The 22,551-nt window shown below is 41.4% G+C and overlaps 1 protein-coding gene across 1 annotated transcript in view; it reads right to left on the minus strand.

Moving 5' to 3' along the window:
• The window catches only part of NELL1 (neural EGFL like 1), a 3,816,074-nt gene that overhangs the window by 150,971 nt on the left and 3,642,552 nt on the right, over nt 1-22,551 (minus strand). Inside the window, exon 17 of the mRNA XM_086959505.1 lies at nt 4,644-4,820. Coding sequence (XP_086815631.1) covers nt 4,644-4,820 — 177 coding nt within the window. The remainder of the gene's footprint in view (nt 1-4,643; nt 4,821-22,551) is intronic.

Below are 22,551 nucleotides of genomic sequence, written 5' to 3' on the forward strand. Positions count from 1 at the left end.
ATAAAGACAAAGATTACCTACTTCCAACCACATAGCTGTGCAGGCAATCTCTTAAGTGCCCCCAACATTGTGGTAGTAAGCACTAGGTAAATGTTGCAATACAGTATTGAGCTGGGTGTGGTCAGCAGCTCACATAACAATTTTCAGGGGCTACAAACTTGGCCACAGCTCTAAAATGAAGAAGAGAGTACCACCGCTTCCAGTTCAAAGGGACGTTGAAACCACAACTTGAGTATCAGTCTCAGATTCTACCGAACACCAGGCCCCTCTACTCCCCCCATTTGATGGAGGCAGGTTTGTTTGTGTTTTTTAATGCGGTGGAGCAAAGAGACTGGTGCAAAGGGCAAGGTTGTTGTGGGTTCTGTGTGTTATCATCACATGCATATGTAGTGGTACTCCCTACAGCGATGTAGTCGTTCAACTTGAGAATGGGGTAGTGGAGAGCTACATTTTCTTAAGTGGCTCAGTATGTGATCACACATGTGTGGGTAACACAAGGCACCAGCTATTAGATAAGATTTTTTAAATTCAATCAATACACATCTGTTACTCCTAGTTTCTACCTTTTTTGCTTAGTTAAAGTCATACAGCTGCCAAACTCTCCACATTGTGTCCTTCCATAGCACTGAAATCATAAACATCTCCGCAAATGCATTTCCGGCCTGACAAACACCAATTAACCTCCTCTCCTCCTGTCTGATGTCTGGTTATTGTCCCGAGCCCCAAAATCAAACTAGTTCACACCACATTCCATTCAGGCTCTGGAGTGAAATAAGCATGAATAATTTTATTATAAGTAGCAGCTATTAAATCACAACCTCCCAACACTAAGGAAATTGAGGAATTGGTACAATGCAGGCATAGTCAAAGGCCTTTCTTTTTACCAACCCAGCAGGACCCTGAGGTCAACCTGACTGTCCAAAATGACGGTTCCTGCCATTAGGCGTGCTAGAATAGGAGGCCTGTTGTTTCGCTACCTGGCCCCGCGGGCTTGGAACGAACTACTACTGTCCCTGAGACAGGCGACCAGCCTTCTTGCTTTTAGGAAGGGCCTGAAAACGTGGCTTTTTACTAAATAGTTTTCTGTTTTTTTCCTTTCTTAGTCTCCGTTTCAGTTGTTATGTTGCCCTTCTACCTGCAGATATTCTTCGCCAAAGCGCCGGGATGCTCCTTGGAGTAGCCGAGCGCTAAAAAAGAAAAAAATTAGCATAACATAACAGGGTCCTTGTTGTCATGCACATGGTACTCTTGCCAAAGCTGGTTCATCACTGGGACTGATGCATCTGTGGTCCCTCTAAAAATGCTCTGGTCACGTGGGGTTAGCCCTAAGTAGCACTTCAATGCTAATGTATCGAAATGACTTGGAGGAGGCAGACATTTGTATAAAAGATAGATTTACTCACTCTGCACATGGAACATGCTTCCTCCCTCCCTCCTTTCCTCCCCCCTCTCTCTCTCTGTCTCTCTACTTCTTTCTTGCAAAGCACAGCTTCCACCCCTCACCAACCACCACGCACAGAGGACATTCCCTGCTATGCAGCACAGTAGATGGGATTCATTTTGATGTAGTACTCACTGACTTTTTCACCAAACTGTTCTATGGTGGCACTTCAGAAGAGTATATGAATGAATCATGGATTAGAGTAATGAGACAGGGTAAAACCAAGTGAGGATCATGAACAACTGTAAAAGGGAGGTGAGGGTGACATGCACAGCGAGGTTTTCCAAGCATGCCTCCAAGTCTTCTGCTCCAGTCGCAGAAGTTGTGCAGGATGAAAGCATGGTGCCAGGCAGCATAAGGCAGGTGTTGTGTTTCCACATGGGCAGTCTAACAGTGCTCATGCTGAGCTGACGTCTTGTGCTTCACTTCGCCTCCCCCCAGCTAAGTTTAATATTCAATGGGAGAAGTTGCTTCGTTAGACAATGGGAAAGAACGACTAAGAGACCAAAAAAGACCTAAAAATAAACAAAATGACAATACAAGGACACAAAAGTGGACATCAGGCCACGATCTACTGACTGGTTGTTGGCAAGCTACCTGTAGCTCGCGATTGACTGGCTGGAGACCCTGGTGTAAAGTATTTGTGCAACAGGTCAAACAGTAAAGTAGTGAAAAGAACATACAAAAAGATCCTACACCCAGTTAGAACCATAGTTCTTTTATTATTGCTATCTGTTATGCTTCTTTTATGAATTGCATTTGCACAGGATTGGAGTAAACTATTTCTACTGTATTATCATGGATATCACGGATGACCGAAATAAAGTAAATAAAGAGAAAGAGACCCACTAGTAGCATTAGATTTACAGGTTCCCTGGGCTCATCTACTGCCACTTTACCATGGAATTATAAGTAAATTAAACACGCTAATTGGGTATAAGCCAATTGAGCATGTTTTAAGGAGAGAGCACAAACACTTTAACACTGGTTAGAAGTGGTAAAGTGCACAGAGTTTTAAGGCCCCCAAAAAATAATTATGTAAACATTGGAAGGAAAAAGCCAAAAGGTTTGGGGATGGCCAGGTCCAAGAAATTATGATGTGCTACATATGTGCAACGTGTAATGCACAGACACAGACAGTGCAAAGTATGACCTTCAGTCTTGTGACTTGGTGAGGTTATTATTATATTCATTCTAACCCATTATGCACCTACATATGGAACCTCTTGTGCTGAATTATATTGCATTGTATTGTTGATTTCTGTGCCGCTTGCTACACCTTGCAAGGTACTGAAGCATTTTGTGGAACAGTACTCTCTGGAAACCAGAGTTATATTGTTGTGTCAGTTTTGCAGTTAATAGTATATTATGCACCATAATAATAGTTGGCATACTGATTGGTTTCATGTAATTGCAAGTGCTGTAATGTTGTATTGATTTGCATTGTATTACACAACCACTCTAGGACACAGGCACAGCATATGTGTACATAACTGCATTTCAACCTGTTTCCCAGAGGCAGATATAAAAAAAAATCTTTGAACACTTCCTTTCAGATCTACCCTGTGAATGAAACTCTTCCACGCATGGAACCAATAAAAATAAAGAATTCCACACATGCCTGTTACTTTGCATGAATGTTTGGCAGAATGAGAAGCGCTCCAATTAGCAACATCTCTTCCTCACAAACGTTAAGTTCAGTTCATAAATACTAGATCTGCATATTAATTGGAGGAAATAACATATCTGTAAACACAGCAGCTGTACATGGTCCTTTGAAAATTGCTCACTTTGAGCCCTGTTGTAAGCCAACAAATTCTTGATTCATGATCAAAGCAAACAAGAGATGAACTGATTTCAGGCGTTTTGGAAATATGCTCAGAAAGTGGAGGTATTGCAAAAATAATACTTTTAACATGAGCGATTTGCATACATTTGGCAGAATCATTTACAGTGCTAGAACAACAAGTGAGTTTCGTTGCATCGTATTCAGCAAAAAACATGACTATTCACAGAACTGGTGTATGGCCCTAAATACAGAAAATTATAAAAAATTTACAATTGCACTTAGTTTTGTTTACTAAAATGGAACAGATGAAAAGTCAAAAGTAGAGCTTCATTGCATCAACATTATTAATGACTATCAAATGATATGATGCTGGCAGCAAACTAACTCCCAAGGTGGAATCTTTTTGTTTCTATCTTAGATTTCTCAAAAAATCAATTAGCATGAACATTTAATTATTTTCGTACTGATTATGGGAACAAGGAAACACGATTTACTCTAGCGAGGCTTTAATGAGCTGTCCAATTACTACAATAGTTAAACTCAAGATTTAGACATCTTCAAATATTCAATTTTATGAAGCCTAACCAATTTTAAAGAATAGTTAAAGTTATTGGGGTACGCAGGAAAAATATATTTGCCTACAATGAGTAGATTTCCATTGAACCTAAGTTTAGGACTTACATTTTAGGGATTACGAAGTGAATGAGTAAACTCCAGACCAGGCTTTCTTCAATGTTGCCCTTTAAAAGACTAAGGGCCAGATGTAGGTCGCCAATTACCGGTCCGTTACCGACTAGTAATTGGTTTTTGAGATGTAGGGGGCCCAAATGTTACTGAATCTGTTAATTTACCGATTCGGTAAATTTACAGAGTTGGTAAAATACAGACTCAGTATATATACCTAATCATTAATTCCAGATGTAGGTGGAACTTAAAATACCGCCACAGGCCCTTAAGAATTCGATATTTACCAATAACGAATTCCTGTGTACATGCACATCTGTGCATGTACACCTGTGCCATGTGGCACACATACATGCCCTAAGGGCATGTATGTGTCTCACATTGCACACAAGCCAGAATCAGGGGTGCAACAGGGTGTCAAAGTGACACCCTGTTCCCCTTGTAAATTTGGTAATTTTACCGAATCGGTATTTACCGATTCGGTAATTGACATTGATTCCTATTTACCGATTCGGTAATTGATTCGGTCAATAGACCTACATCCCGATTGCCAGTTCTTAAATACTGAATTGGTATAATTCGGTATTTAAGAATCGGTAATTGGGGATTACCCACATATGGCCCTATGGTCGTCATCATAGTCTACATTGTTCTTACTCTAGCTCTAACCATGGGCAAACCACTGTTCACAATAATCAAAGCAAACATATATTAAAGGCACTTCCATACCAAACACCGGCACTGCTGGCAGCCATACTTCCAGTTGTCCCCACTGCGGTACAGCGTGTGTCCGTTCTGGTCCAGGCATTGGCTGGTCACTCTGGTGTCACACTCTGGGCAGCAGAACAGATCAACGCTTGGATTTTGACAATCGCACTCTGTTCTCCGACAAAATATCTTTCCATCCTATTAAAAGAGGGTGCAAATAGCATGAAAAGTATATTTTATTTTAGTGTCAAAATCCTTGCACACTTAAAACACAGTTCAAAATATGAATTTTTAGAGATTACAAAAAAAAAATCGGGCTATCACAGCAAACTCCAAAATTGCATCTGCAATACTGTTCATAAAACTTCCATATTCACTGTCTTTTCCGACATGTTGAATCTCAGGTTAAAAAGCAGGATTTTTGTGAATGTTAAAATTGAGAATAAATGGAGACCGACATAATTAAAAAAGAGAGATGAAAGGAGCATCAGGAGATTTAAAGAAAGAGATGGAGGAAGAGGAAAAGAGATAGAAGTATCAATGTACAGTGTGAGAGAGAATGGGTTAGAGAGAAAGCTAAATATATGTATCTGGTGATGATTCTCGCTAAAAGCATTCGCATCTAATCATTTTGTTTGTTGTAAAATAGAGTCTTCAAGTACCTTTCTATTTATAAAACAATGCCAAAGCTATGGACTTTTGAATCAAAGTGTGATTATCTTAAAACTTGTTTTTCAGTGGGCTGAACAAAGTAGGTGGCCTCATTAATTTAATAAGAGCTCTGTCTCTAACTACTCCCCTAGTACATTGTCAGTGTCGAATACTAATAGGTAAGAGAATAGCAGCAGTACTCAGTCCTCCTTTTTTTGAAATATTTTCCATTATTCACAAAATCTTGATGTACATTTTGTCAGCTGAGGCACAAGGGATCACACCATACAATTATTGCTTGAAAATTGCCCTCACAGTAATTAATGACTTTGTAAGAAAGGAGTTGCATCTATAATTTAACATGCTACTATGATAAATGTCTGACTGGAAAATGTCGGCACTCTGAATTGCAATTACATGAAGATTAATTCTATTTTGACTGAATGCATTGTTGCTCCATCTTCAAACTTTAGTGAACTGTTACGCACCTTACTGTGGTAGACCAAAGGTCCAGCCGTAGCCACTGCGGGTAAGAGCGGTGGGGCTGTGCGGCCAGCTAGGGGGCGGGGGGGATCCTGAGAGACGACCAGTAGGGAAAATGAAATAAATAACAAATTTTCCCACTTGGGCGTCTCTCAAAATCCCCCCCCCAGCTGGCACCACCGCCCCACCGCTCTCACCTGAAGGGGCTGTGGCTGCAAAAGTCGCCAACATCAGTCCAGGATGGGCCACTCCAAGACAGATATACAAGGTGAAGCACATGAGCTAAATTTAAGTACATTTGGCTGCATTAACAAATACATTTTTGTGTGCACTTTTTGACATATGCAAATAGCTTTTTTTACGTGTGAAATTTATGTAAATACAGCATGGATTTAGTCCTAGAGGACTGTCACTGGACTCTCTAGACACAACTATGACTACAAGTGTTGAACTATAAAGGGAGCATTTGGTACTAGGTAAGAGAACTGGACCTGCGACCGTCCATTCCTTCTGCTAGACATCAAAGTGCAGTTATTGAACACCATTTTCAACAATGTCCTGAGGAAAAAGTGATTAGAGCACTTCTGTCTCACTTCACCTCTACTAGCCACTGATATACATTTTAACTCTTTATTTCTAATATAATCCTTGTAAGAAAGTGGATTATTATTTGTGGTGGACAGTCACCCAGTCCTAGGAAGAAAAACACTAACTTGCAAGTTAAACCACAAAAGTCACAAAATTAATATGAGCTAAACCCCTGTGAAGGCATGGGCATAGAGCAGGCATATTTAACTTAGCACAATATGTAGAGTACTTATGAAGTACCAAAAGAGTAAAAATGTCAAAACACACTCCACCTAAAAAAAAATTGTAAAAGGTAATGAATAAAATTACAACAAAATGACAAAACATGTTAAGGGTAGTTAGTGGGTATATGAGTTTGTTAAAAGTGTTGATTGCAAATTGTGCCAAAAAGCACTAATCACATTAATAATCTATGGCTCTAGTATACGGCGACCCATGCACACTTTGAGGCAAACTACCCTGAATCCAGAGGTCAAATATACTAAGTTGGGCCACTTGTTCAAGGATTTTGCCTTCAGAGGAAAGTTTTTTCCAGTGGAATACTGCAGCAGGCTGTTTCTGGCTAAGACAATGCAAAGAGGAACTTGGATTTCCAGCCTGTTGACATATAACTGCTGGGCAGATACGTTTCACACCTACGGCCGTTCAGGTATTTCTCATTGCAACATGGTGTCATAAATGGAAGTCATGTTCTTTCAGTAGGACGAGGTAATAGGCTGTATTCTATGAGGGCTTCATGAGGCCAGATACATTTCTGCTTGCTGAAATGGATTTGCTGGTTCAGGGAAGCTCCAAGCAAAATTTACCTGTTTCTTCAGCCCAGCACATTATTACCGTGACTGGATCAGCTTTGGTGGTAGATCCCAGTGCTTCTGTGGTTGCAAGTCAGAATATTTTGAAGTCCCAAAACTGTGCAGGGATAAGTACCCTTTCCTCAGCTATTCGCCTAAGGCTCACAGACTTCTAAGAAGCCTGATTCAGTGAAGGCCTTGAGCAGGGTCCAGCACAGGTCCAGTTGTGATTGAGAAATGTGCATCCAAGAACAAAAGCCTCCCTTCCTACAGGCCTCACTTTACAGCTGTTGTAAAAGAGCAGGCCTAACCTTGGTCCTTTACAAGATAATTAAGTTCATGGGGCCATCACACTGCCAATCTTGCACAGGGAATAAAAACACCACCATGCACCCAGGCTATATTCTCTGCTATATGAGCATTTTGCACACCTTATTGTGAGTGAGTCACTGGCTGGCCAGCTGTCCCAGGGTAATGGTAGCCTAACTGGGACTAAAGCAAGAAATGTTTGACTTTCCAAAAGCTACTTTTCTCACACATTTAATAAATATTCAACTTCACCACTTGATTGGATTTTTAATAATATAAAAAATTGACTTTGAATAAAAATGTAGGCCATTTTCTGTCAAGCATTACAGGCAAAGGTTAAATTAGAATATGTGCTTTGACATTTTCCAAGAACCAACTACATAAAATAGCCTTTGTTGGCTAGCTTCTGGGACAACATGCCACCTTTTATTTTGCGAATGTTCCAATTTAAACATTGAGCACCCTGCATTGTGGGCAACAAATTGTATTTGGGGTGACTTATTATTATCTTAAGGCAGAGTTTCCCACCCATCAGAAAGGGTTATTTTAAAAAGTCTGACAGTAGGTTTCTAGACTGCTTCATTCATCAACATATGGTAGTCCTGAATCCATGCTTTTCAAGCCTACTCTCTGGATGGCATTATAGGTACTACAGTTCACAGGTGGCATTTACCTTCCAGGTCGTGGGTAGGTTTTCTGCACAATTCTAGTGGTGGGCAGTGGGGATTTTTAGGGCTTCATTTTTTCAGTGTTAGAGAATACCCTTATTCTATGCAAAGAGACTTTAGAATTCAAATCACCAACAACTATTAAAAACCTGCAATCTTCCCTTTCTAATGTAGAGGGGATAAAAACAAATACATCTTTTAATAGGTAAGAATAAGATTCATCAGGTAGTAAACATTCATTTATGATCAACAAGGAGTTTGAGTGATCCTGGGCATCCTTGAAACGTAGCTTATTCGCCTGAATTAAGTTGGAAGCATGAACAATTCTTTATATATGCTATCCGGCCCTGCAGCCAACCCCCCTTCATACACAAAACACCAATGCGAGTGGTTGGCTGCAGGGCCTAGCCCTAGGGACCCCATCCCCAGGCCATTTGCATTTTTATTAAAAAGGGATGGGAGATGCAGCCTCGGCCCAGAGTATCATTAGGCTATGTGCACCTTATCCCATCTACTTTGCGATCTCTCTCTCAGATCATGTAATTCTGCTGAGTTACCTCAAAAACTCTGTGAGATTACAAGTGGTATCCGCAAGCGGCAGAATTCAGGTCTGTCGTGCTGATCACAAACATTTTTAGTACTGAGAGCATGTCCCACTCTAAAAAGAGGGTGCTGCTTCCTTCTGCTGCATGACTAGATTTTCTTCTTGAGTTTAAGCTTTTGCAATATGAGCAGCAACCTTCTCAACGTGATTGGAAGTGACCTGCCACGACCACCGGGAGCGAGTCTAGCATCTGTTTTTTCTTGCTCACACTCGTCAACTGATCTTTGGTGAGCCACGAGTGAGAGGTGTTTGCCGAACTCTGCGCTCCAGAGTGGAGGGTGGAGTTTACCACCCACTGTATGAAATACACTATGCACTTGTAGGTAAGATAATTATGTCAATCGGGGTAAGCACATTTATCCATGATGAAGGTGGCAGCACAGAGTTCGATATCCAACAAAAATGCTGGGGCCAAAATAGGTGGAAAATCACATCAAAGATGGTAATTTCGACAATCTATTAAATACATAATGTTAATCCATTTAATATATAATGCTAATTCTGTTTAGGTCTCAACTACAAAAAAATAGAGATAATAGTTCAATTTGAATTCTCATATTCTGATTCATGTTCTGGATTTTGAGCAATTACCAGACCTTAGATCTCACTCTACACTACGAAAACTCTGAAGGTATAATACATTATTCCTGTATTTTTGTACAGGGTTTGCATGCATTTCCTCCCTGGAAAGGTACGTGTAGTCTATGTTAATATGTTGAAAACAAACAATTGTGGGTTTAACCCCTACCATGCTCGTGACGGAACCGTTCCATCACAAGCCTTTGGTGGGCTGTTCTGGTGACGGAACGGTCCCCTCACGGCCCGCTCGCCGCGCCTGCGTGGCGCGAATTCCGCACCTGCGCAGACGTTCTAAAGAGCGGGCGGGCCGTGACGGAACCGTTCAGTCACAAGCACAGCTCACCCGCGGGCCGTGATGGAGCGGTTCCGTCAGGAGCACGGGAGCGCCACGAGGCCCCCTCTCCCCCTTAGCGCTGCGGCGGAATAGCCGCTGCAGCGAAGGGGTTAAAATACCCCCAACAATGTTCGTGGCAAAAACTGCTGGAGTAGTTGTGGAAATTGAGCGTAAAGAAAGTCAAAGCACCCACATATCTTCAGTGTCCAATTGAATATATCTTTTCAATGTGCACCAAAAAAAAGTAAAATGAGGATTGCACATTTTCACCGTCCTTATTGTAGGGCTACAGACCTGAACATTTTTAACAAAGATAATTCTGACACACAAACTAAAGACAGCAACTTACCATGTACAGATTTTGGCACCTGCTTCAAAGGAAGCAATAAGGAAACTTCTACATTAATTAGCCAATAGCCAAACAAATTTACTGTTTCAAATGAGCTTTTTATTTCTCCTGCAAGCAACATGTTAGAGAGGTCCTTACTGTTTTACTCTTTAATATCAGCTGGCACTAGGACAAACAATTCAGTTCTTTCAATTTGGGTAGTCAACACATTGATTCAAAATAAGCTGTTTTGTGAATAGTCAAGCCCACTTCCCTTAAAGAGACTAAGCACTCAAGGTTCAATGGCCAGAATCAGCTGCCCAGATTTATATTTTATGAGACTTGACTTCTGGTCATCCGATGATTTATTATCTTGCCTCCCTTTTTCAATGCTTGTCCATCTTTGACCTGCGACTACTTCAAATAATTTGTTCTAGTACTTATCTGATCCATTCATGTTGTATTTGGTTGTTTCTGCAGAGTTATCCCACACTTTTTGTCTTCTTCCTCCCATTTTTGCTGAATTTATTTTTGTTGGACTTCGGACATCGTACACTCTACTGCTAACAAGTGCTAAAGTGCTTGTGCTCTCAGCTAAAAACTTTGAAAAATTGGCTTATACCTAAATGGTATATTTAATTTGTTTATAAACTCCTAGACCAGGGGAAGCCCGCGGTGCTCCTCCTGTTGGACCTGAGTGCCGCCTTTGACACGGTGGACCATCAAATACTGAGCAGAAGGCTAACTAATATCAGGGTACAGGGTGAGGTACTCAAATGGCTGCTATCCTTCCTGAACAAAAGAACCTTCCAAGTACAAGAAAATGTTACCTTCTCAGAAACCATGAGGCTAGAGTGCGGTGTTCCACAGGGATTGGCCTTGAGCCTTACCCTCTTTAATGTATATATGGAGCCCCTGGAAGAGATTGTATAGGAATTCAACATATCAATTACCTCATACGCTGATGATACTCAATTGGTAATTTCACTAGACCCAAAGTAGTAGAGATGGGGAGAAGTTGTCTTCCTGCCGAATAAAAGTCAAAGATTGGATGACGATTAGCTGCCTAAAGCTGAACGGGGAAAAAAATGAGATCTTATATCTTAGAAATAATCTAGCACCCACCCCCGTTTTAGCTTGACCAGATGGTTTAGGTAATGCACCTATACCCACAGACATAATCAAAAGCCTAGGTTTCTGGCTAGAATCGGACCTGTCTATGGAGACTCAAGCCAAGAAGGTAGCTGTAACCTGTTTTGGCCTACTAAGAAGCATAGGGAAAATTTTAGACAGGGTGCCAATTAATCTTAGAAAGACAGTGGTCCACTCTTTGGTTACCTCCCAACTAGATTATGGAAACTCTCTATTCCTGGTAGCACCTAAATACGTCATGTGCAAGTTACGGATTGTTCAGAATGCAGCTGCCAGGAGGCTCTGTGACATCCCCGCACGTGAATCGGTAAAAAAACATTTAGCAATCCTGCACTGGCTTCCGATAGCTGCAAGAATAAAATTTAAAGCCCTAATCATAACACACAGAGCATGCATAATAAAGGGCCAGAAAAAATCAGGAAGCTGATTTCTACATACACCCCATAGGCGGTTACGATCAAGCACAGCTGACTACCTAACAAAGGTCGAGAGAAAGATGGGCGGAAGGGCCTTATCACATCTGGTCCCTAAACTCCGGAATTCTCTTCCAGTAGAGTGCAAGAAATTGGATAATGAACTGCAATTTCGAAAGCAAATCAAGACCTGGCTATTTAAACAAGATCTTTAAGTCTCCGGTATCTTATCAGTAACCTATCACAGCGCTGGGTAGCCTTAGAGCAGCCATGTGCTCTACAAATCCTTATAATATAATAATAGTAGAGTGGCAGTACGTTCACCCAGGACCTATACATTATAAGCTACTAGTGGGTGTTCAACAATGATTATGCTGCTGCTTAAATAGCACTCTAAACATCTCTCATGCCTGCCATTGCAGCCTGTGGTTGCAAGGTTTTAAACTGCCACTTTGACCTGGTAGAAAAATATCTTTGCCACACTCAACTCTTCCTCTTTGATACATGTAGGTCACCCCTAAGTTTGGCCCTGAACAGCTGAGTGTGCAGGGTGCAAGGTTTATTTAAAAAGCAGGACATGTAGTTGTAAGTTTGACTTGCCCTGATACTGCCAACTGTTTAAATTCATTTTTCACGACTGCAAGACCTACATTACACTTAATAAGCTATAAATTCTAAATTGGAGCAGGAAACCAGTTAATGTTTGTTGTCTTTGGAATTATAATGTAAAATATTACCTTATGGTGAAGTCCGATTTTCACTTTCTATTTTGAAAAAACCCCTTTTAGAAAATTGCCATTTTCCTGTCTATCCACATGATTGGGCGTAGCTGACAGTTGGGCTTTGTGTATTCCTCAAAGACAGCCATGCTCAATAGAGAGCCTAAGTTGGCCTGGATGAGCCATTACTGGCAGGATGAAAGGGCAGAGATGGACCCAGACCCATAGGCTTCTGAATAGGCTGTGTCCTACAATCACTCACATGACTGAATACCACCCTGTAGTTAGTCTGGGCCAGGACAGCTGTGACTGGGAAAGCTTCTCCCACACTTCAAAGGCACAACTGGGTATTACTACTGTACCTCAGACACCAACACTTGAGTGCACTTGGGGTCTAGTGTTTACTGTACCAGGTAGATGGACTGCTGTGATGCGAAAGGTTTGGGACTCTGCTGGACTGCAGCCCTCCTGATCTACTGCCTTACTGGACTTCTACTTTGCTGGCTGACCTACTGCCCTCTTATTATGTCTGGTTACATTGATTTGTACAGCGCACTATTTATCTGAGAGGCTATACAGACAAATGGACATGTGTGTTGTTGTGTGGTCCACAAGTTGCTACTACAAAGAGTCAGGTCTTCAGCTTCCTGTGGAGCTCAAGAACAAGCCAGGGCAGAAATATAATTCTGCTTGCAGAATTTGAGAAATGTGGTAAATCCAGGCTCAGTTTGTAACATGGAATTCCTACCAATCCCCGCCAATCGATGTGTGGTGGAATTATTCGACTGTTCAAGCCTCCTGATCTTCACAGGCACAACACGATGCTTTATCAATGCACACTTGCAAGAGCGAGTGAGATTTGCTGGCTGGCACACGTTCCAGTCTCCACGGAGCCTTCTAGCAGTCAATAGGTAATTTCCACAACTGCAAACAATGGCTGGGCTGTTGGTTTAAAAAAACACTGCCTCAAGACTTTATGCATTTTATATAGGGCACTGAAAAGATTTGGACTAGTACTGTGAAAAAAATAATGTTGCCATTACAGGCCTAGATGGAACTTAATTTATACTCTACCAAGGCTAATTTGTTCTGTATACAGAAGTTCAGGAAAACTAGAGCAGGTGGGAAGACTTTCCAGATTAAGGGTGCCCAGATGTGGAATAGGCTGCCAATCCATCTTATAGCAAGTGAAAGCATAAACTCTTTTTTTAAATCTTAAAAACTCCCAGACCAACCAGCAGAGGCATCAGTGTATTGTGTGTATATGAATTGAAAACAAGACTATAATGCCATGACACATGTAATGGTGAATCCTGCACTCTATAAATGTTTGTTATTTATTAATATTAATTTTTTGATGCTGTTGGTTGCGAGTGGTTGTGTTTGTTTCTTGAGTAGATTTTCTAAAACACCTTTTCGAGTGAATATTCTACATTCAACTTGATTGATCTGGCTGGCGACAATTTTGTGTAGCAAGTCAGTGTGAAATTTGCCATAGGCCTGTATGTTTTTTTCTTGTTGTCCGTGCCTTCTTGCTTGTTGCTGCCTGAACATATGGCCAGCGGCCATTTTGTGCAACCAGCCAGTGTACTATTATCATAGGCCTGCAAGTGTTTGTTGTTGCTTTCACATTACATTGGTGAAATGCCCAGCGGAGCCCCACCTATTGGAAGGGAGTGGCAGACCTTTGATTGAATTGGCCCAAAAGATGCGCTCTTCCTAATGTTACAACACAAAAACAAACTTGGGGTATTCCTTGCCTATCTGGAGTTCTTCTATGTCACGTGGATACCCAAACATTAGTCAATTAAGAAAAAAGGTATCTGTAGAGTTGAGTGCATCTGCATGTCATCATTAGAATGTTAACTATGTTGCTAGGATAGAATGTTAGCTTTTTACTATATTACTCCATCATCTTGGAGTTGAAGGGCATCGATTATATGAAGGTCTACCTGAGATCTCTCTAGGAATGGGATATGGTCAACCCATTAATCTATACGAAATGTCAATGAAAATGTTAGAGTTACGCTTTACTACTAAAGTGAATGTGGTCCTTGACGAGCCTACATTTTTTTGTCGCAAACAGAAAGTTGATGAGGATATTGGTACGTATGGTGTTACATTAAGTGGTCTATCTCTTACATGCCAATTTGAAAAACTAGCAGATTCTCTTATTTGAGACCAGGTAGTAAGATGTACTAACAATAAGAGAATACAAGAAAAACTTCTCAATAAAGATCCGTCTATAGAAGAGGCAATTCAAATTGCTAAAAGTCTAGAACAGACTCAGATATGGATTAAGGAAAGGGAAGTTTGTAGTGATTCATTAAGTAGAGATCAGAATAAAAAGAAATGTGAAACTCAAGCCTATGTTGATGAAACTAAATTAGTTAAGCAAATAGAGAAATATCCTATAAAAAATCCTGTCAAAATTGATAGATCTGAAGGTAATAATAATATTTCAAAATTTGACATGAGAACTGTTAAGTATTACGGTTGTGGGGCACCTGGTCACATTGCTTTTAGTTCAAATGTGCTGCGAGGAATGTGTAGAATTTGTGGAAAAAGGGGACATCTTGCCAAAGCGTGTAGGACCAAGATCCAGTCGGGACAGACGCAATTAGATCAAGTACATGAAGTGGGTGTTGTTACTGATAATATGCGGGAGCTTATGTTATGTCTTGATGGTTACAGTGACTCTCCTAAATATGATCAAGTGTACAGTAATGATTTAGAATCACTTTCTGAAAATTCAGTTTTCGATTGTGATGTGGTTAGAGAAAGCACAGAATTGTTGACCAAGCCTCACTGCATCATAAAATTTGACTCATATGATGTTAATATGCTAGTTCATTCAGGGAGTCCTTACACTTTGTTATCCATGGAAATGTATAATGAAGTGTGGAAAAGTAAATCTGATGTTCACTCATGGAATTAGCCTGACATCAGAGCTGTTGGGTATGGAGGAAAAATTATTGATAGAATTGGCCTCAAATGGAGGTTAATATTCTTTAAAGAAAGAAAGTATATGGAAGGGTGTATTTAACCAAACAAGGTTCGAATTTGTTGGGCTGGCGCCATCAAAAGGATTTAAATATTATCCTCAACCCTAATGCTGAAGAACCTGGCATGTCTGTGTTGTGCACGATATTAATTCTATCTATCAAAATGATTTATTTAGGAAGTACTCAAGAGTGCTCTCTGATGACCTTGAGAAATTGAAAAACTTCTTGCACAAATTATTTTAAAGAGAAATGCTATTCCAGTAGTACACAAGGTTAGAAATGTACCCCATTTAATGAGAGAACCATTGCGATGTGAACTTAAAAAACTCCTTGCTCAAGGAATTATTGAACCAATCGAGGACTCCAAGTGGTTGGCCCTGATTGTCTTAGCGCCAAAGGATGGAAACAAAATTTGTTTGTGTGTGGACTTACGCGATTTAAACAGAAATATTTGGGTAGATAGACAACCTTTGCCAAATATTTCTGAAATGCTAACAGCTATGGGTGGTGGTACTGTTTTCAGTGTGATCGATATGTCTTTGCCGTATCATCAGATAGATTTGGAAAGTGGATCAAGACATCCAACCTCTTTTGTGTTGCAGTTAGGGGCATATCGGTATTGTATGATGCCTTGTGGCTTAGCATCCGCCTACGCGGTATTTCAGGGAGTGACGGAGAGGATTTAATTGTTGGAAAAGACAACTCTGAATGAGGTATTGAAAAGAATGGATGATAATGGACTGACCATAAAGAATGAAAAATATCAGTTAAGTAAAGATAGTGTGACATATCTTGGACACGAAATTTGTAAAGATGGTATTAAGCCTAAAAAATGTATCATTGCTGCAGCTAGAGACTCTCCCAGGATCAGCTTAAGTTTATTTTTAGGAATTTCTGAGTATTGCTCAAAATTTGTCAAGAAATTGTGGAACCACTGAGACTGCAGATGAAGAAAGGAGTTATTTTTGCTTGGAATAAGAGTTGGGACAAGGCATTTATTAACATTAAAAGAAGCATCATTAGTGCTCCTACTATTTGGCATTTTAACGTTAAGGATAAGACTTTTGTCATTAACGGGGGAACACGGCAGGGGTGCCCACTGTCCCCCCTCCTATTCACATTGACAATAGAAATCCTAGCAATCCGGATTCAACAGAATCAGGGAATTAGGGGGTTCACCTGGGGAGACTCGGAGGCTACCCAAGAAAAAATGTCACTATATGCGGATGACGTCCTGCTGTTTGTGACGGAACCGGATGCCACAATCCCGGTCCTGTGCGAAGAGTTGGATGACTTTGGAGCGAGAGCTGGTCATACTATTAATTGGCATAAATCGATTCTATATGACCCACAGGGCCGAGAGCGAAGGGATTGCCTACCGGAACTCCTCATTCACACCACAGAGGGATTCCAATATTTGGGGGTATTCATAACGCTAGACAGGACACTTTCCCTTAATAACAATGTGACCCGCATCATGGCAAGTGCGAAGTTAGAAATGGACCGGTGGAGGCAGCTACCGCTAACCCTATTGGGGTGCGCAGCTCTATATAAAATGGTCCTGCTGCCAAAGCTCCTCTATGCATTGCAAAACGAATATTACCCACTGCCTCCCACAACCTTGCCTAAAATTCACGCAGATCTGCGAACATTCTTATTTATTTATTTTATTTTATTTTAAAAGTTTTATATAGCGCGGACAAGATCTTTGCAGATATCAGAGCGCTTTACATAGTTGGTGGCGTACTCATACCAATAAATCAATAAATCAAAAGAGTACCAATAGGTTACATAGAGGGGTACATGGTGGGGGCGTAATTATACAAATAAATCAATAAATCAAACAGTACAACTAGGTTACATACGGGGTATGTGAGGGAGACTACTCATACAAGTAGGCAAAGGGGTCAAGCAGGTAGAAGCATGTAGTACAGTGTTAACAGAGTTCTAGATACTAGTTCAAGTGTATTTAGCCATGAGGATAGCTTTTACTTTTTTTTTAAAGAGTGTAGTGGATGGGATAAGCCTTGTTTCTGGAGGGAGAGAGTTCCAGATCCTAGGTGCCATTCCAGAGAAGGAGCGCTTATATGTTTTTTCCTTCCGGAATCTTCGCGGTTTCAGCAGAAGATTATTTGTGCCTCTAGTGTTTCTGGTTCCGCCAGATATTGTCAATTTCTGGGCGAGGTAACCGGGTGATTTAAGGTGAACCGCCTTGTGTGTCATGCAGGCGATTTTCAGGTGTATTCTGGCTTCAAATGGCAGCCAATTCAGGGCTCTCAGGTCAGGGGTAATGTGGGAGTGCTTTTTTGACCCAGTGATGAGTCTCGCTGCAGCGTTTAGGGAGGCTCTTAGGTGTGCGGTTGTGGTTAGGGGGAGTCCGACTAGTGCGGTGCTGTCGTATTCAATTCGGGGGATGACTATAGCTTGTACTGCGGTTTGGAAGTCTTTGGCTGGGAGGAAGGGTTTAAGTTTTCTCAGAGTATTGATCTGGAAGTTCGCGCCCTTAGTTGCCTTGCTGATGTGTTGCTGCATGTTGAGATTGGTGTCAAGTGTAATGCCTAAAGATTTTGCTGAGTCCACGATGGTGGGTTGGACATTGAGTGCAGTTAGGTGTTTAAGCCAGGTTTGAGCAGTGGAGCTCTTAGCTGGAGGCGAGATCAGAAGGAACTCTGTTTTCAGGGCATTGAGTTTGAGGTGATTATCGGCAAGCCAGGATTGGGTGCATCTGATTGTTGCGTTCAGGAGCAGGATGTCATTGGGAGATTGTAATTTGAGATAGAGTTGGGGAAACACCCGAGAGTGGCCTTAGCCACACTGCAACGCCACCAGTACAGTGGTGGGATTTCCCTTCCCAACCTGGAGGCATACTATGGGGCAGAACACCTTACCCCGATAAATGAATGGTTGCATGCAGCAATAGATCACCCTACTTATGCGCTGGAAAGATCAAAATGGGCTCATACCAACGTTCTGTACTACCTATACGGAGGTCAAGTGGGGAGACACCTTCTGCCGGCTACTAGGATCACGTTGACTGCATGGACCAGGGCGACCAAACGCATGGGATGGGACAAACGGCCCACCCGACAGACGCCCCTATGGCACTGTAAGTGGCTGGGTGAACTTAACAAACTGACAGGCTTTAGACAGTGGGATGACATCGGCATTTCGACCATAGGGGACGTGATTGCCAGGGGAGAACTGAAAACATTCCACACCTTACAGGGGGACTTTGGCCTACATAACACTCAGTATTACAGATACACACAGCTAAGACACGCCTGGAGGGCACAGAACATCGCTCTGGCAGACATCCCAGAATACGCTCCGTTGGAGGGTAGGTTACTGCAGGAGCAAATAGGGAGGGGAGCGGTGTCCCTCAAGTACAGAACGCTGACCAACAATGCATTAGGTAACCTACAAGACCTGTGAAACAAATGGGAGGCAGACACGGGGGAGATGGAAGACCTGGACTGGGAGATGGTTCTTATGCACCCGCGTGAGGTTGCGATTAAGTCTAGACTCCGTCTCATACAGCTGAAGGTGTTACACAGAGCCTACTACGACAGGGTGCGACTGTACAAAATGGGGAAGGTCATGGACACGGCGTGCCTTAGGTGCCACCAGCCAGAGGGGAACTTCTACCACATACTTTGGGGCTGAAAAATCATACAGGAATACTGGGAGGACATATTTGGGGATTTAGAGGAGGTCCTGGGAACTACTCTACCACGTGACCCAAAGCTAGCTCTGTTGGGGTTGACGACCGAAGTCGACTTGGCCCGCCCCTTGACCATATTCCTAGTGCTGGCCTTGGTGGTGGCCAAGAGAGAAATTGCACGGCGCTGGGGAGCGGTCGTACCGCCGAACTTAGAGGAATGGAGGAGAGGGCTCGACCTCTATATGGCGGCTGAGAGGGTGACATATAAAGCCAGGGGTTGCCCCAAAAAGTTCCGGAGAGTGTGGACAAAGTGGAGGCAATATCACGTACTAGAGTGAAGCACAGGGGATCTGAAGGAGAACGCTGTTACACTTGATGATTGATACACGCCTAATGGTGGAGGCAAAGAATAGAACTGTTGAATGTCTTACTGTAGGACCCAGTTTTTGTCCGATGGATGTAATTTCATCAGGGAAGGGTGGGCAGACTCCGGGGTGGGGGAGGGGGGCGGGCATGGCAGGAGCTGTTTTTTGGGGGTTGTTTTGTTCTCATTTATTTGCATAAGTAACATGCTTTGGTTTAAACTGTACTGTCATTTTGATATGTGAGTAATCCTTATGGGCAAAAGAAAAGTTGCGGAACTGACGGATACTGGCTGAATGTTGAAGCCAGCCCGTGTCCTCATATATTCTCAGATGATACTCCCAGAGCAACAATAAAAATGTACTTGGAAAAAAAAAAGGATAATACTTTTGTTACTACTGATGCAATTGCAGTAAGGGTTGGAGCTGTTTTGACTCAGTTGAGTAATGGTGAGGAAAAGATCATTGGAATTGCTTCCAGAAGATTGCGAGATGCGGAACTATCATATTCTGCGAAATAGAGGGAGGCCTTAGCGTGTTGTTGGGGGATTAGGCACTTTAAGTACTTTGTATGGGGTCTTCCTTTTCATGTGCAAACTGATCATAAACCGTTAATTCATCTTTTCAAAGGAGGCAGAGGATTGGAAGGAAATGTTACCTCTAGGATTTCAATGTGGATATTGTCTGTATTTGTTTTCAATTGTGTTGTTGAGATGTTAAGGGTCTCAGAAATGTAGTAGCAGACTATTTATCTAGAATGCCAGTTGAGGGTGTGGAAAATAATAACGACGACATGATTGATGTAGTACATGATGGTAAAGGAGTTGAACATGCTTTTAGCAAGGAGGAATTGACAAATGCAATGCCAAATGATGAGCTGTTACAACAAGTGATTACTTGGGTTTCTCATGAGTGGCATCAAAACATTATTGAAGATGTGAGATTCAGAAATTTCTGAACTGAGTGTAAGTGAAGGAAAATTATTGAGGAGATATCAATTTGTACCACCAGCAAGTCTGAGAGGGAAAAATATAAATATTGCTCATGAGGGACACTTAGGCAGGAATATGACTAGGGAGAAGGTTCCGACAATCGTATGGGTGGCCTGGAATGGATAGAGAGATTAAGGATGCAGTAAGAGAGTGTTACGTTTGTGCTCAAGCGGATAAAACTAAAGTTGTAAGGTAGCCTTCATTGGTATCCACAACTTTTCCCAAACATCTATGGGAAAGAGTGGCGATGGATTTTCTTGGGCCAGTTGTCAAGCTTGGTACTCGTAGCAAGTTTTTGATGGTCCTTGTTGACTATCATTCTAAATGGTTTGTGGTGGAAAACACAGAATGTATAAATACTCAATGAGTTGTTGATTTTATGGAAAGGGTGTTTATGAATGAAGGGATACCCAAGACACTAGTGTCAGATAATGGTGTGCATTTGGTGTTGAAAGAAATGAAGGAATTTCTTTCTAACTTTGGGATCATTCATGAGAGGGTTGCTCTATTTAGGCCACAAGCTAATGGTTTAGTGGATTGAATTAACTGATTGATTATTGATAATATTCAGTTGTCCCTGTCTAATGGATTGTCTTTGCGGGAAGAATTAAAACAATTGGTGTGGTCTTACAGGATTACGCCGCAGTCAATAACAGGGGTTTCTTCATTTATATCTTTAAAGGGACATGAACCTGGTGTCAAAGAGGTTCCTGGTTGGTTGAAAGTGAAATATTGTGTGTGGGTGGACAGAACTTCTGTGGAAGATAAAGTAGTTAAAATGCAGGCTGAATCTACTAGATATTATAATGATAGGAAGAGTGTGAAAGATATTAAATTTGAGATTGGTGATTGGTGGACCATAAAACGTGATGGTTTAACTACAAACGGTGACAGCAAATTTTCTGCACTGATTCAAGTGAAGTCTATAAAAAAAAAGAAATGTGTTATACTATTCGATGGATCAGCTTGGAGTACTGAAAACATGGAAATGCCGTGCTCCGGTTCATGTTTCTGAAGATTGATGTCTCTTGAATATAAAAAATGGAAATTTATTATATTCCTTAAATATGATTTATATGAAAAAAATGTATAATTTATTTAGTGTATGTTAAGTAGGGAGATGTGTAGAGTTGAGTGCATCTGCATGTCATCATTAGAATGTTAGCTATGATGCTAGGATAGAATGTTAGCTTTTGATTATAGGAGTTGATCTTTGATCTGTGAAGCTGTGCTGGAGGTATCTGCCTTGTTTCTCAAACAAAGCTATTTGATCTTCATCAAATTGACTGGTAATTGGATCTTTACGGTATCTTATTTTTAGTATGACCCTTACCGGCTCTAATAGAGGCAGGCTTTTCGTTTTTTCTTACTACCGAGGATTTTAGAAAGAAAAAAATACCTCAGACAGACCTAGGTATCCCTTAATTGTTGGATACACTCACACTTTGTTAAATGTATATAGGGCATGCAATGCTAAATTGCATGCAAGGTGAGCAGTTTTACTCGTCTTATTGTAGGGTCATAGTTCCTGAAAATAATTAAAGAGCAAAGTATATTTAACATTACTAATCAATGGTTACATTGTTTGGGAACCACTAGGCGGAGAAGAAACATAATTAATCCTTGTCTTCTTCCCAGGACATGTGTGGGTTGGTATTGGTGGCCATCAAGTATATAGTGCTTCACTGTGTTTCTTTGTGTACAATTAGAGTCAAGGTCATGTGAGCTACCTGATTCTATCATTCACCATGTGTTTCAATAGTTGAATTTCACATGTCAAAGACAACACATAATTTGGGGCCTTATGTTTGTCATGCCTTAATTGCAAACTATGAATCATTAGTGATATAAAAAGCAGAATAGCATACCTGAGGTGCATACACCTCCAACCATACTGTCACTTACCCCTTTTGAGATATTGGCCCTGTCACTCAGGGGCTGAGGAGACTGCCCCACTAGTAAACAATGTTATAATTTAAAGTCACCACTGTGAAGTAAAAAGGAGAACAAAAGTTCCAGAAAAGTTTGTAAACAAGTGGTAAAGGAGCCAATCTGCATGGTAGCTGACAAAAATGGGGACTCAGTTCTGTACTCACGTCCTCTAGGGCAACATTCCTCACAACACAAAATTCAGTGGCTTGTCTTAGCTCTGTGTATAGGGCGACCCAGCTTTAAAACGCTCTCTGGTTTTTCCGGTGGCCAATCGCATTGGTCACGTGATAATACAAAGTGTCATCACCATGTCATGTGATTGCGGGGGAGCTCATTGAAAATGGAGTGCCCGGTTGAA

Source organism: Lissotriton vulgaris, chromosome 2_2 (assembly GCF_964263255.1).
Source record: "Lissotriton vulgaris chromosome 2_2, aLisVul1.2, whole genome shotgun sequence".
Classification (NCBI taxonomy): Eukaryota; Metazoa; Chordata; class Amphibia; order Caudata; family Salamandridae; genus Lissotriton; species Lissotriton vulgaris.